This window comes from Triturus cristatus, chromosome 8 (assembly GCF_964204655.1).
Source record: "Triturus cristatus chromosome 8, aTriCri1.1, whole genome shotgun sequence".
Lineage (NCBI taxonomy): Eukaryota > Metazoa > Chordata > Amphibia > Caudata > Salamandridae > Triturus > Triturus cristatus.
In genome coordinates, this window is record NC_140591.1 from 829,378,137 (window position 1) to 829,394,144 (window position 16,008).

Consider the following 16,008-nt stretch of genomic DNA (forward strand, 5'->3'; position numbering starts at 1 on the left):
AAGCAGGCCATTATAAATCCAAACGAAGGTTGCTCAAAAAGCGAAGCGCCTCACAAGATGTTCTATTAAAACTTTTATTTGATCGGAAGGCAGCAGGAAATCACGGCACACTTATCCCTGCAAAGTCTTTAACAAGCTTCATGCCAGACGCGTTTCCGGAGCAAGGCTCCCTTTCTTGCCTAATCGGACGGCATGAAATAAGCAAGAAATTCGTCACTACGATCATCCAGCAATTTGAAGGATCTTATATCTTGGAAGATGTGAGTTACTACTGCTGCCACAAATGGACTTTACTCACTAAAGACTATGTTAACCAGAATGCACTCGATGCATACGCCCACTGGGGCGGGATTATGAACATTTAAAACGGCATGTAAAGTATCAGCAGCTGTTTCTTTCCCTCATCAGCTTGCCATTGAGAAAGGGAGCCTTGCTCCGGAAACGCGTCTGGCATGAAGCTTGTTAAAGACTTTGCAGGGATAAGTGTGCCGTGATTTCCTGCTGCCTTCCGATCAAATAAAGGTTTTAATAGAACATCTTGTGAGGCGCTTCGCTTTTTGAGCAACCTTCGTTTGGATTTATAATGGCCTGCTCTGGCCATGAAGCTGCCCCCCTGCTGACAGTGCGGGTCCGGTACTCTCACGCTGGGAGCACCATGAGGAAAGGTGTTGCCTAATCGGACGGCATGAAATAAGCAAGAAATGCGTCACTACGATCATCCAGCAATTTGAAGGATCTTATATCTTGGAAGATGTGAGTTACTACTGCTGCCACAAATGGACTTTACTCACTAAAGACTATGTTAACCAGAATGCACTCTATGCATACGCCCACTGGGGCGGGATTATGAACATTTAAAACGGCATGTAAAGTATCAGCAGCTGTTTCTTTCCCTCATCAGCTTGCCATTGAGAAAGGGAGCCTTGCTCCGGAAACGCGTCTGGCATGAAGCTTGTTAAAGACTTTGCAGTGATAAGTGTGCCGTGATTTCCTGCTGCCTTCCGATCAAATAAAGGTTTTAATAGAACATCTTGTGAGGCGCTTCGCTTTTTGAGCAACCTTCGTTTGGATTTATAATGGCCTGCTCTGGCCATGAAGCTGCCCCCCTGCTGACAGTGCGGGTCCGGTACTCTCACGCTGGGAGCACCATGAGGAAAGGTGTTGCCTAATCGCACGGCATGAAATAAGCAAGAAATGCGTCACTACGATCATCCAGCAATTTGAAGGATCTTATATCTTGGAAGATGTGAGTTACTACTGCTGCCACAAATGGACTTTACTCACTAAAGACTATGTTAACCAGAATGCACTCGATGCATACGCCCACTGGGGCGGGATTATGAACATTTAAAACGGCATGTAAAGTATCAGCAGCTGTTTCTTTCCCTCATCAGCTTGCCATTGAGAAAGGGAGCCTTGCTCCGGAAACGCGTCTGGCATGAAGCTTGTTAAAGACTTTGCAGGGATAAGTGTGCCGTGATTTCCTGCTGCCTTCCGATCAAATAAAGGTTTTAATAGAACATCTTGTGAGGCGCTTCGCTTTTTGAGCAACCTTCGTTTGGATATATATATATATATATATATATATATATATATATATATATATATCCCTCCTCCATTAATGTATGGCAAATACGGCACTCCAGGGTAGTGCTGAAATTTACTTTATTTTAGCAATAAATATACACACCAACACTTTTCAACAAGAAAATACGTTGGCGCATTTGTTAATTTCCGCATTTGATAAAATAATAAAGCACACTTCATTACTACCATGGTGTGCCATGTTCGCCCTACATTATAGGAGGAGGGAGTTGCAAAGATTGATGTTTGGGCACACGCGTCTACACTTTCACCACTGTTGTTCTTGAGTCGGCCTGCATATATGCTACATTTAGTAAATATGTATATGAATGAAATCTCTGAGATCTTGTGTCAATATTAAATTCTATTCTAACTTGTGGTTATCAGGCTGTGCTGAATCCAGCACAGATGCGTTTTCGAGCACAGATGAGCAAGTATTATGTTATATGATGAATTGAAAATTGCACTTTTAAGCAGGTGCAGCAAACTGAACTGTCTTCTCTTGGCAGAGTAAAATGATCCTTTAATCTTTCAGAGAAAGATACAATGAGCTGCAAATCTTTGGAGTAAGAATTATATCATGTAACTCATTGTACAGCTTCTTAAATCCCTTCATGGATAAAAAAAACATGATTAATTTTAGTAATATTAGAATCTATTTGACAGATAGATTTTAAGCTCCATTTTCTTTCTAAAACAGAAGCATACTTTCTAGGACTGCAGAGTCAAGTCACCATGCACCCTATTTCACAAGCCCGCCCCCCCATGTAAATCCTTCTTCGCGGCCTTGAAGCTACTGATCCCTGTGCCGGCTACAACTACGTCCGTTGTCATGTTGTGGCCATAACTTACTCTCACTATTTTCTTGCCTTCCATCCACCCGTTTCTTCAAACTATACAAAAATGGAGTCTGAATTATTTACAGGAGGTTTGTAGTTTTTTGCCATCCTCCAAATACCGTCTCATAGATGTATCACTTTTAAGCCACACAAAAAGTTGTCCCCGCTAACAGGTCTCTAAAATGCCTTACCTTACTACTTGTAACTCTTTAATGCCCCCCAACCCATCCCTAGCATTGTACCCTAAGACATGCTACTTGATATAGCCGCACTTATTTCCAGATTTGATCTGGGGAAGCTGATGTTTACCTTGTGTAATTCCACTGGAGTTGGATAAGGTTAGAATTGCTAATAGGTGGCTCCAAACAGTGATCTGACATCACAGAAGGTGGAACCAGTACACAGAAATAAACATAGCTAAGCAGTACAGAGGACATTCACCATCTGTTTTCAAGAATACCAAAAACCAAAAAAGTTATAGGGATTCTAGCTTACATGTTCCTTCTTTTGTGCCTGAAGGTTATTCTGGGCCCCTCTGGATATTGCAATCTTGTATCTTTAAGAAAATGTACAGAGACCATCTTCCTTCAGAACAAGGAGGGAGCAGCTACACCCGCTGGCTGAAGGCAAGCAGGTGTTAGTCTCCAGATGTGCACGCTTGTGGGCATACATCCCTGAATAATAATGGTCAGGTGTGGTCTTGCCTTCAGGTCCTTCTCACAAATCGCACCAAAGCCCGATGAATGGTGAACCAGATTACTAAAACACCCTGTCATCTGCCTCCGTACCATTACAGTGAGTTATTAAATTCAAAGAATGTGGGCTACAAGTATTCCCTATCCATTCAGCATGCACGTCTTTCAGGAATAGAGATCGTTGAATTATGTATAAATGCGATTACCCCGATGACTGACTGCTCCAATTTTATATTCGTGCCTTGGTAAAAGCTCACATCAAAACAGAATAATGCATCTTTGTAGACTTTCAAGTGTTTATGAGATGGAGAATTGTAAATATTCTGACATTTTGACATCTTTTAAGAATATTCAGCAGTGTTTTTATTCTGTAGGAGTCAAAAAGAGATGAGGAAATAAGACAGAGAAGAAATTGAGAGGCAGAGCGAAGAGGCTCATGACAGAAATAGAGAAAGGAAGAGCGAGCTAGTGGACAGAGAGCGATAGAGAATACATTTGAGTTTCCTTTTTGCTTATAATAATTTATATGTTATGTTATGTTAGGGATTCTTATATAGCGCGCAGCTGCCTCAGCGAAGAGGCGTCCCGGCGCTGGTAGCAGTATCAGTAGAAAGCTAGGGACTAATCCAAGGGGAACAGGTAGGTTTTGGTGGCCTTATGAAAGGATAGCAAGCAACCCAGGCAACGAATTTGAATAGGGAGGGAATTCCACAGTTTGGCGGCTAGATTCTGGAAGGATCGGCCCCCAGCTCTGAGGCGCTTCACCCAAGGGACCGTAGCCAAATATTGCTCAGCAGAGCTTAGCTGGCGGGTGGGTACATAGGGAACCAGCAGAATAGACAGAATCTCAGGGGATCAAAGCTTTAGTATTTTGTAAGTCAGGCATAGCGTTTTGAATTCAATCCTTTTGGACATGGGTAACATTGCTCTCTCCTATAGCTTTTCAAGATAACTAGAACCATTGCCACTACCAATCACATTATAATAGTATTCCTGAATATTCTTGTGTTATTATTAAAAAGTAAATAATATTTTGTAAAAAAAAATGAAAACGCTTCAACTTGTTTTAGAACAAACCTGAATTTCGTTCTAATGTGCCAGGTGTTTCAATGTCCTAAACAATAAAAACAAGTTGACTAAAACTAAGAGATTGTTTGCTAGAGTTAAGCAACTAGCCTTGTTCCCGGGGATGTGCTCCTGGCTCACAAGTTTGGAATATCAGCTGGGAAACAGTGCAGAAATATGTTACATAATTAATGGACAATAACATATCCCCATTTGGTGTTATTTAGCAGACTTCCAGGGGACTGCTGTTGATAATCCCTTCTTCGAAATTGTACTCCAACACTTGCCAAGATGGGTAAGTGAAGATTCAGATCTTATGTGTAGAAATGTGGTAAGTGTGTCTGTGCCATGGACAACTCATGGGAGCCTCTCCTTGTATTGAACTGTACCAGAAATCCCAGTTTCTGCTCCATCCGTGAACATTTAGAAGTTCCCAATTGACTGAGGAACAGAAGGTTCATGTAAAGACGTGCAGTGGGGAAAGAATACTGCAAACTCAATACTAAAGGTTTTTCTAAAATGTATTTTCTGACCTTAGAATCCACTACTCACTGATAGATTTGGGAAGATTCAATCATATAAGATACTTAGTTTCTTGGGATATCTCTCTTCCAGGGAATTTTTGTTTACTCACATATACTATTCCCCAGGAAATATTAACCCATGAGAAAGTTCCCCAAGGAACTAAAAATGTGTCTCCTGTTTCATTGCATTTCTTTTTCCTTGTCGTCCCAAGGATTCATCTAGCTCAAACAACGTGGACAACATGCGCCACATTCTAAGTACCACATTGGAAAAATGTAATGATTCCTATTTAAGTATGACTGAAATGGACTTATGGACTCGGACTCCTCAACAAGTATTAGTTTTATGGCTTATGGACTATAAGTTCATATGTTTGATCTGCAGACTATTGTATCATTTTTCTTTATGTCACAATTACAGAATCACTATGTATGTGGTTTGGACACTTAAGATTGTAAACACTGTAAACAATGTAGCTCTATTGGTAATGTGTTAATGCTATTTTCACTACCACAGTTTCAATACATACTTTTAATACTTTTACATAGGCTTTCTCAAGATAATGTATCAGGAGTGCTTCCAATCACATGGTTCGCCTGTAAAGCAGGGCAAATGCTGTCAACTAGTTTTCTGACAGACACTGGATTTAGACAACAAAACCACACAAGAAAACAAATGTGGACCTTGCACACAATCAGTGTATTTCAATGATACCTAGTAACGATGATAATACAATCACCGTAAAAGACTGCTTTAAGCTGTAACAAATATAAAGAATTCCTACATTGTGTGTTTAACATGTCTAATAATCATTTTTCTTGATGGCTTAACAATGCCGAAATAAAAATTAATAAAATATGCAATTATAATATGCAAACTAATGTAAACTAAACTTGATAAGCCATATACGTATGTTAACGTGAGTCTCAATTAAATTATGTATTATGTATGACAAATGTAAAAGCTATTTTTATATGCTTCTATTGTAATGCAGCATAAAGATCGAAAAGCTGGTATAAAAGTGTCATAAAACAAATTACGTGAATGAAATGTTCTATATAGTTGCTTTACACTTATAAGAACCTAGATTTATTCTATTGTAATGCAGCATAAAGATCGAAAAGCTGGTATAAAAGTGTCATAAAACAAATTACGTGAATGAAATGTTCTATATAGTTGCTTTACACTTATAAGAACCTAGATTTATTCAAACGACAATGATTTTATGTTTTATACACTTATTTTACATAAAGGTACTTTGTGACACGTACTAATAGGCCATACTTACGACTGAACATTTCTATGCAAGCACTCATGATGACTTATTATACTTGCTTATTTAGACATGAATATTTAATTGAATATGATGCTTGGATCCACTTTCACATTTGTTTATAAATAAGAATCTCATTACTTTACATGCCTTAGTGATTTTCTTTTTAGGTTTGCATTTCCTTTATGGACTTATGTGAAAGAACTCTGCTTGCCTGTTCATGTATCTTTCTTCATTTTTCACATGACATGCTTAATGCTTAAAGGATACTTTTTCGGCACTTCAACATGGTTTTTCATTTAAGAACCTCAACTCTTGACACCAGTACACAAATTCCAACATATTAACTTTTTTGTGGACTGACCAGTGTACCCAGAACAGACAATCAATTCCCATGGATGGTGTGGGACATCTATCTAAAGTAGCTTCTTTTGCACCTTGTGAGTGGATAATAGTCACATTGGTGACTGACCAATGTGGGATGACAGTTGAGGTCACCTTCGGATGCAGCAAGAAATATATTATTGAAAGGACGCTTGGCAGAGGGTGGCATTCATTTTTTGGAAGATGTGACTTTCCAACACCTGCAGATGCTGGCTCTCAGACACATGCGCTCAGACTCTTAGACAGAGACATCCTTTCCTTGGCTTCCTTATTTTCCTGATGCGAAGGCTGCTGATCCTGACTCTCCTTTCCCTAGATATCGTTGGAACTCTTGACGGTGAGGCTTGCTGACATTATTGACTTACTAAGTCTACCCGCTGCTTTCCCAGTCTCAAACTTTGATCGAACTATTTGCCAATGCGAAAGTACTGTCCGAACCATCCTCTTGCCTTTATTGGTAGTAGGAATTTCCCTTTGCTTAGCAACTTAATGGACTCTGTGGCTAAATACTAAATTTCAGACTTTCTTGTAAGATGTGCCTTTGATTTATCTTTGCTAAAAGTGTGGTATTAAACTACAATTGTAATCACATATCGAGACTCATGACTTGTTGCCTAAATGCTGACTATTGCTTTGAATTCTAAATTCTTTAATACAATAACTAAACTTGACCCACATTGTTGGAGTCTTCTTTCAAACGTAACTTGAAATGTTCTTTCCACAAAGATAGTCCACACTATAAGTCAGATTCTAATACATAACGGGGATAGCCCAGCAGCGGTTCCTCCATGGGAGCAGAGGAGTGCCATCCCCTCCCCCCCTCTCACACACACACTGCTGCACAGAATGCTGGAAAAATCAAATGGTAATTAAATTATTTCATCACCATTTTATTTTTCCGGTTTTCTGCTGAAAGGAGAGGGCAGGGCGGTCCCAATGCATCATTGCTGCTGATTGGCAGCAAGGACATGTGGCTGTTTCACTGTGAATTGTGCATGTCGGTTTGGCCAGACACCTTGCTACGGCCAAACTGACATGCACAATTCAACCACTATCACCCAGCTGTCTTGGACTGCTGGGTTAGAGAGCTGCATAGGCCTTCAGTGCTCTTCGGAGCGCTGAGGCAGCCAATCAAGACACTTCTCTCATCAAGCATGAGAAATGTCTGGATTGGATATGGACCCATGGGAGCTGTAGGACCTGGCGCTCAGAGGAATCTGTAGCCAGGGACTGGAGAACACGGAGGATGTGTGGTAGGCTCAAGTAAGTGAAACTTTTTTCTCCATATTTAAATGTTTGTTTATTTGTATGTATGTTTTTGAATTCTATTTATGTCGACTCACCATTGTTGTGGGTCACCAACCGCCACTGGGATAGCCATAGATTATTTTTAGAACACCTGATTCTATTGTTTATCAGCAGAATTATTGGTTTGTATGATTTTGGCCTGACTGAACTTCTTTAGAAGATTTGGAATTCCTGTAGTCATCCCATATATCTATAGCATGATCCTGAGAGGAATACATTTGAATTTGATTTCCAATTTGTGAGTTGGTTACCAATTAGTTGGTCCTCATTGGGTAGCCAACAGGAGACACCCTAGTTCCTCATCCCTCAGTCTGATGAGCAAGGTCCATTGGAAGGCCAAAGCCTTGTGGGTATGAATAGAGATAATCAGCAAATTGTAGACAAATTGTATGGTATTGGCCAAGTGGATAAAATTAATGAGCTTCTGCTGCAAGACCTGCAAAGTAGTCGCATGCTCAAATAATCCCCCAGACTGTTTTTTCATCCTCGAGTGCTGTCACTTGTTGTAGACCTTCAACATTTTTATTCTCATCTGTGTCAGTCTTAAACAAGCTCAACTAGTGCTTTACTCTCTTGTTGCCTAAAGCATTTGGACTTGATAACGCTACAGTGAGGTCCAAATTCACTCATGATTTCCTGAATTTCTCAAAGAATAATCATGACAAATTTACATATAATTAATGTGATTGGGCTTATTTACATAGTGATTGATCATCTTGAAGGCCTACCCTGGAGCAGCCATTTTGGACCATCAGTGGTTACAATTATGTTTTTTTAAGAATTAGAAGACATCTGATACATGTATTTATTTTATTTAAACACTGCACACTCCCTACCTTTGTACATGTTTTTGGGCACTTGGCACGTGTGGCCGCATCCGTTGGAACAGCACTTCTTCACCCCCGAGCACTCATTATCTGCCTCACAGCTTTCTACACAGGCGGCCGCGAACCCGCTGGCCTTCTCTGGGGCCGGGCAGTCTCCTTGCTTCACTGACAAGACGGACTTCAGGAACTCGCAGCTAGTTAGGCATTCATAATGCTTCTTGGGGAAAAGAGGCTAAAACAGAAAAAAGACCTGATTGTAAGTGACTTTGACTGAAAAAGAAACATCATGGTGTTCATAGAATTTTGAAGAAGGCCTTCCTAAACCATAACTGCAATTCTACAGTCCGATTTGACAAATAGCAAATTAAAAACATAACACACAGCCTGTCTTACAGAACATTTTAGGACCTATCCACAAAGCGAGCATAAAAGATCATAATTTAATGTAATACTAAGTTAGCCCTATCTATGCACATGCATAAATCTGTTTCACATTGGTTTGCATACACGTAAATTGTAGAGACAGAAAATAAACAGAGTGCGCTCTTTGCAAAAGTGTGTAGTATTTATTCACATACTTACTCCTACACATGTCAAATGCAAAAATGCCCATTTGTAGGGTGAGGAAAATGAACTAGTCTGTTGCTAATTTCCTCTGACATGAAAACCTCGTCCAACACGCGTCTTACAAATGTTGTGGCTTGGTTCATTTTTGTCCACTTTCTGTACCGCTTACATTAGGCCTATTCGTTTCTAAGTCAGATTGTGAGCTACGGGCAAGAAGTGAAAATGCAAGGCTTTGTAAATACCCCTAAAAACAAAAGTACTACTTCAGCCTACACCAAAGGATATTGCACATCCATGGATACATGTGTTTTTTACACACTCATTTAGAAATTATGCGCTTAATGTATTCATACAGAGACCACATAACACGTGCATTGTCCGCAGTTATGAAGACTGAGGCCACTAGCCACGGGCTAATGGTGGCTGTATTGAGAAAAGTCAAACATGACTTACTTGTTGGCACAATGTTCCTGCCCAAGCTCAAACAATGAAACAGGGTCCACTGTGGCATTTCCAAGGTTGTTGTGAACCACTTACAGATGATAAAGAATGCTATTTCGAGACTGTTGCCCAACTATTGCCATCGAGAGCATGTCCATCCTGTCCTTGCCTAGCACCAATACCTACCAGTGCAGGAGTGGAGTACATTTATGATGGCATAGGCTCTGGCTAGCTACAAAATACATTTCAAGCCTATAGCACTATTATGCTCCTTGGTTCAGGACGCGACTGTCTGCTTCAAGACTGGCCTCTTCTATAGAGAGCATCCTTTACAGTTTGGAGGGAACTGAACTTCCTCTCATTTCTGGAGAAAACCCTATGTATAGACTATACTCCAACAGCTGACTATTCTCAACCATAGGGTTTCCACTGCAGAGGAAATTCATCCAGTGGATTCTACTCCATGTTTAGACTTTCCACCAGAAACTGGCAGATTCACACTTCCCGCCAAACACATAGAGGCCTTGGAGACTGGGCTTTAGCGGTCCAAGCTGCTTGGCTTTAGAAGTCTATTTCTCTTTATCTCCAGACACAAAACAACCATTTGAATATTTGCAAGTTATTTGAAACCTGGTAATTTGCTGCCCACACTGTCATATTTGCAGCTATCAGCTTCCTTTTGTGACGGGTGCATGCCTTGTGCATGCACACATTTGCTTCACGTTGGCCTGAAGTACGCCTACAGAAACACTGCGGTATGTCCTTGTATTTTTTTTCACACGAACTGTTTGATCCAAGTGCACAGAAATCAAAGGTCTTAACATTGCATTTTTTTTTAAATATCTTAAATCCCAGGAAAAAGATTGGTAGGCCCACCAACCCCCCCAAAATAACTTGAAATATAAGAACTTCTAATTTTTAAACCCTAAACCTAGTGCTAGAGAACTCAAACTCTCACAGAAGGACATTGAGAAGGCAGCGTTTGATCCTTTTGTGGAGCAATGAAAGGATGTGACAGTACTTTGCTGCAGATGCAACAAAACCTGCGCGCTCCATGGGTTAAACCCGAAAAGATGCCGAGTGTGCGGAGACTGCAAGTGAAAGGCCTTTCTATTCCACAAAATCACAAATTTGCAGCTAGTTAATTAAAACGCTTTACAAGCCCATGAGGCACACTTTTTTTTCCAGCAGGCCTTTTCTCCACCACTCCTTTCACAGCTCATTCCGAGATTTCAGCGCGGTGCTGAGTGCCTGCTCTTCATTAGGAACCTTTGATGTTCTACTTTTAGCTGCAATTGACAAATTACTAATCAGGAAGGGATGCTAGCCCGGGAGGGGGAGCTGCAGGGCTCCCCACTCTTTGTCGGGGGCTTTAACTCCAGGGCCCACACCTAGATGTACTTTTGGAAAGAGATTGGCATCGACTTAAAAAGGCTTACATTGCAGAAACAACTTGTGTTAAACAACTGTCCCAGCCCAGAAACATGTACAATGTGTGTAGCTGCAGGGACAAACTAGCAATGTCATGGAATGAGACTGCAGGTGTCCCCCCCCCCCCCCCTAACCTCGACAATGGGTGCTCTAAACCTGGGCAAAAGGCCCATTACGTGGCGTAATTTTGCATTGTAAGCGAAATTGCTGAAACTACGTCGTTATGCCATAATTACTCTGTGTGCGCGCCAACATTTTAACACAGGAAGCAGCGCGAGCGACCAGAATGCAAACAGCTGGTGTTCACAACACTTGTGTTTTCTACTTCATTTTTTTTTAGCACAAAATGAGTCCTCGCTCCATAAATGGACACAAGGACGCGTTTCAAGCTCAAATATAGCGTTATATGCCAGAGTTGCATTTTGTGTAATTTCACATAGTTTACGTGCAATTTTACATCATTTTTTCCCTATAAATTTGCACACCCCTAGGTACTCTGTCTGCAAAGGAATGTTGTGCTACCAAGCTTCCTATGCTACGCATAGTGGTTTTGTCGATTAGCCAAGGCCAGACTCAAATGCGCTGGTGTGAAGGTCACTTAAACATACAGTGTTGCAGAGGCATCAGGGTTTTAATAAAGTTGGACTATCCAGCTGAGAGGTATTATTTAGCAATACTTTGAGGTATAATTTATGAAAAATATAAACAATAACTAACCAATGTAAAAACATGCCATTCAAAAAAGCCACAATTAACGCAAATGAAAAGCAGTTGCAACCAAAGGCATATATGTTACACACATTTTATAAATATAGTGCTCAAAATAACTAACTTAAAGCGTACACTGGACAGTGTTTGACGGGACGACCGTAATCCTTTGTCCAAAAAAACTCCTTAAAAGTTGCTCACGATCTCTACCTAATTGGGACCGCTAAGAACGTTTCAATAAGCACAACATATAAATTGCTGTAACCTGTAGGAAAAGAAAACAAGATTCTAGACCAGTAAGAGTCCCTGTGATAGTATTCGAGGTTAAGAATTATGGTACCGGTCTTTTAAGCCTGGGGTGTGACTGCACATTCAAGATATTTCCTGACCTGGGATCCTGGCGATGCCTTTTCAGCTGCTCCACATCTGGAGGGACAGGTCTCAGTATTGCGGGCGTGTTCATAGCAGCTTGACCATGGAGGGGGGCATAGAGTGTGTGTCCACAGACATAAGGGGACACTGGGTACATGCAGGACCACTTCGAGTTATCTGGATTCAAACTGCACATCAGCCAGCAGGACGCGGGCCCTGTAGTGAGCCTTGGGAATGCTTCTTCCAATGCCATGGTCAATGAGGCAGGGTATGGGCCTGTGCTCACATCACAGTGGAAGGATGAAAATAGGTAACAGAAAAGAGCAAAAGGAGGTTTAACAAAGGCTAAACCACTAAATGACACAGGGATGTAAAGTACTGGCCAGGGATGGTCTCCACTCAGCTCACCTTCACTGCACAATGGATCACATTTGAATAGCCCACCTCCAGGGCCTGACTGGGAACCCAAAGCAGCCCTTGCAATTTAGTAGGACCAGCCCCCCCCCCCCTTCACCCCACCCCAGAGGGAGGTGGGCAGGGTGAGTGCAAGTGTGAAGCAGTGCTGATTTTGTTACTGGGGGCCGATATTGCAGCGCTACTGCAAAACCAGCCCCCAGTAACAAAAATATGACCCCCCCCCCACTGCTGCAAAACCGGCCCACCCTTCCAGCCTCCAGGGAAAAAGCCTGATACCCACTAAGGCCAATCCGGCCCTGCCTGCCTCCAGTCTATGGTGGATTCTGTGTCCAAGTCTCCAGACTTGCTGGCTGGTGACTTCTGTCTAGGCAAGGTCGACAGCAAGACAGGCTAAAAGATCTTTAGCAGACATCAGCCTTAGTCCTATCCTTCAAAAAAGAGCCACCAAGCGATTCCATAGCTAGGAAGCACCTCAGCATAGTCCATGCGGGTCTGAGTTGATACACGTCTTCAAGGTGCTGGCGTCGGGCTCTAGTTTATGTCTAGTCCTTTACAGTTTGGTAGAAGCCCATTTCCAATCAGAGCTGGACATCCTAAAAATGTGGATTCCCAATAAGGAGGACATTTTCCCCTCCTCCAAGAGGATGATGAGTAGAGAAGTCTTGGCCTAATCCCAGAATGCACTGTAGTGGCTTGTACCAACACAACAGGAATACTCATTCTCCAGGAATCTGATATGGCGGGATGCCTTATGTACTCTTTTCCGCCATGAAAGACAACAAAGGAAACGGGAGGCATAGAGAGGAAGAAGTGGTGGCTAAACCGTCTCATATTTTATCATTTTACTGTAGTCAAGAGCCATCCTCCATCTCCCATTCCCCTGTTAGAAATAAAGATGATCAAGATCATCTACGAATAACCGTGAATGCCACCTAGATAATGGTTATGAGCAGTCTCTTTCATTAAAACATTATAAATATGAAGGGGCCATGTTTACCCAAGGGCAATGAACTTCTTTAACGAGGAGTCCTGTATGAATTACTATTGATAAATATATATTGCCTCTACTGAATCCTAAAAACTATACACATACGGCCACCAGACACCACCAGGGCAATAAGGCTCAGGGCACAGCCAGACTGGGAACAGAAACCAGCCCTGGCAATTCCGCTCAACCGGGCCAGGGTGGGAAGGGGGGGGTCTAGTGTTAAGCATCGCTGCCGCTTTTGTTACAGGGGGCCGATGCAAAAGCGGCTCCCAGAAACAAAACCGGCCCCACTGGTCAAAAACCGCCCCCCACCCCACTCTTCCGGCCCATCGGGAAAACACCCGGTGCCCGCTACGGCCAGTCCGGGCCTGGTTGAAGGGCGTTATCTACTGGAAAGTAGGGGTGGTGGGACAAATTTAAGGTCGCCCCTAACATAGGTGGCAGTGTCCCTAAACAGCACTAGATCAGCAGCTTACGAGGTCCCTGTGGACTCCGGGGCATTCAGACACAGCAAGCATGGGACAAATTAAGCAGGGCTCTTGGGCACAAGAAAATGTGGTGGGCATGGAAAAGCTGTACAGACGGACATGGATTTTTATTTTATCAATAGGAAGTAAGATGGCTGCTATTACCTCTAGCGCCTTTTTTACGTTAAAAATGTTAAGACAAGTTTTACCTTTTATCCCCTTGGAGCTGAAGAAAGTTGCGGTAACTGCCCTTACTCCATCCAAAATAGATTACTGTAATGGTTTGTACATTAATATACAGAAACAACTTCTCAACACATTACAAATGTTACAGAATTCGGCAGCTCGTATGTTACTAGGGATACCTAGACACAGCTCAGTGGCCAAGGTTCTAGTGGAACTTCACTGCCTGCCAGTCAATAAGAGGATAGACTTCAAGGCGCTGTGCATCACCTATAAGGCCCTTCACGGAGATGGCCCCGTTTATTTTAAAGATAAATTAACCAGATATTCTACTGCTAGAACACTTTGATCATCCTCAGCATGTGACCTTAAAGTGCCTAAGATCAGAAGATCGCACTGGGGAGGTAGAAGCTTCATATATTGTGCAACCAAATCATGGAATGCCCTACCCCTCAACTTAAAGACCAGCACTTCCTTGGCAATCTTTAGGAGGAACCTTAAGACCTAGCTTTTTAATTTATAGCTTCTGCTTTAATGGCTTTTAACAGTGTCTGCTGTACTACAGCGCCAAGACGCCCTAGGGAAAAAATATAACATTTATTTTCATTCAATTAATTTCAGTATTTACTACCTCTTCTCTTTCAATGATTTCAATCAAAGAGAACACGTGCTGCATGCCCTAATGACACTGTTGTATGAAAATTAGATTTTATTAATTGATTTTGGGTCTGCTTCAGAAAGTTGTGACTTCTTCGTTAAACAGATGCGACTTACTCGTGATTCCAACGGACACTAAAGAATGAAAATGAAAAGAAATTCCTCGCAGCGGCCCGAGTTCTTTCAGTGCTCTAAAAATACATGCTAGACCTAACGCATCTTGACTTGCACGTGCACACAAGGCAGGCGCGGCAAATGCCTCGAGACCAACATACCTCACAGAAATTTTGGCAGTGGTTCTTCTTCAAATCCCAGGATTCTTTGCACGGCTCCAGACACTGAAGAAAAGCAAGAAAATGATTATTAGAATGGGGCACCCAACTGAGGTGTTAACATTATTAGACACATTTATGTTCGGTTGCAGTTTAATTTACACTTAATGTATGCAGTCTACACGTCAGATATTGCTCCTAAGGCCTTTGTCGGCAGGTTGATCATACAGCCCTATATAGGGTAGGATAGGATAGGATGAGGATTTATAAAGCGCACTAATACCCGTAGGTTTCAAGGCGCTAAGTGGTCGAGGAGAGAAAGGAGAAAAGGGGTCTTTTCTTGGCATTTACTCCATAAGGAACTCTACCTATTGGCTTGAAACTATGTACTGTAAGCAGCAGTCCAAATGAATTGAAAAAGGAAGGAACAGGGTCAGTGAGCCTAGGACTGGTCAAAGGCACAGCTACAAAGAACAAAATATTGTATAACTCTTATGTTGGTCTTTCCTATTCAGGTAACTACTTATAAAAACAAAGCGCACCTTAAATGAAAATTAGATGCAAGTTAAATTAATAAGTGGGAAATGCACTATTTTGAGTTGTGAAACCTCTATTGGTTAATACAATCACTGTAGATGTCTATGTGTGTAAGCAGAACGTCACAAAATGGGGTCCTGGTTGGGGCAGTAAGGAATAGTTACTAGTGTATTTTTAAGTGCTACGAGGTCTCACCATGTGTCAGAAAGCACTGTGAATATGTTTGTCATTACACACAGAATAAGGCGGACTTCTAAAAAATGTGCAAAAAGATTTAGGTTTAAAGAAATTAACACAAATGTGCTTCCAAAATACAGTATTAGTAATACGCAGACGGCACTTAATGTAAACATGTTTTTTAGCTGTCCCCTAAAAGCACACACTCCATGGCCCAGCTTGTAACACCCATACAATACCTCTCAAAAAGAAGAAATCTTTGTCATCACAGAGCTTCAAGTGACTCCGTCA

General features: G+C 41.7%; 1 protein-coding gene across 2 annotated transcripts in view; it reads right to left on the reverse strand.

Annotated features, from left to right (window-relative positions):
- Positions 1–16,008, reverse strand: part of ANOS1 (anosmin 1) — a 420,145-nt gene that overhangs the window by 156,164 nt on the left and 247,973 nt on the right. For both annotated transcript variants that reach the window (XM_085622286.1, XM_085622285.1), the window contains exons 3-4: positions 15,007–15,069; positions 8,510–8,732 (exon numbers count right to left, since the gene is read on the reverse strand). In XM_085622286.1, the coding sequence (XP_085478412.1) occupies positions 8,510–8,732; positions 15,007–15,069 (286 nt within the window). The remainder of the gene's footprint in view (positions 1–8,509; positions 8,733–15,006; positions 15,070–16,008) is intronic.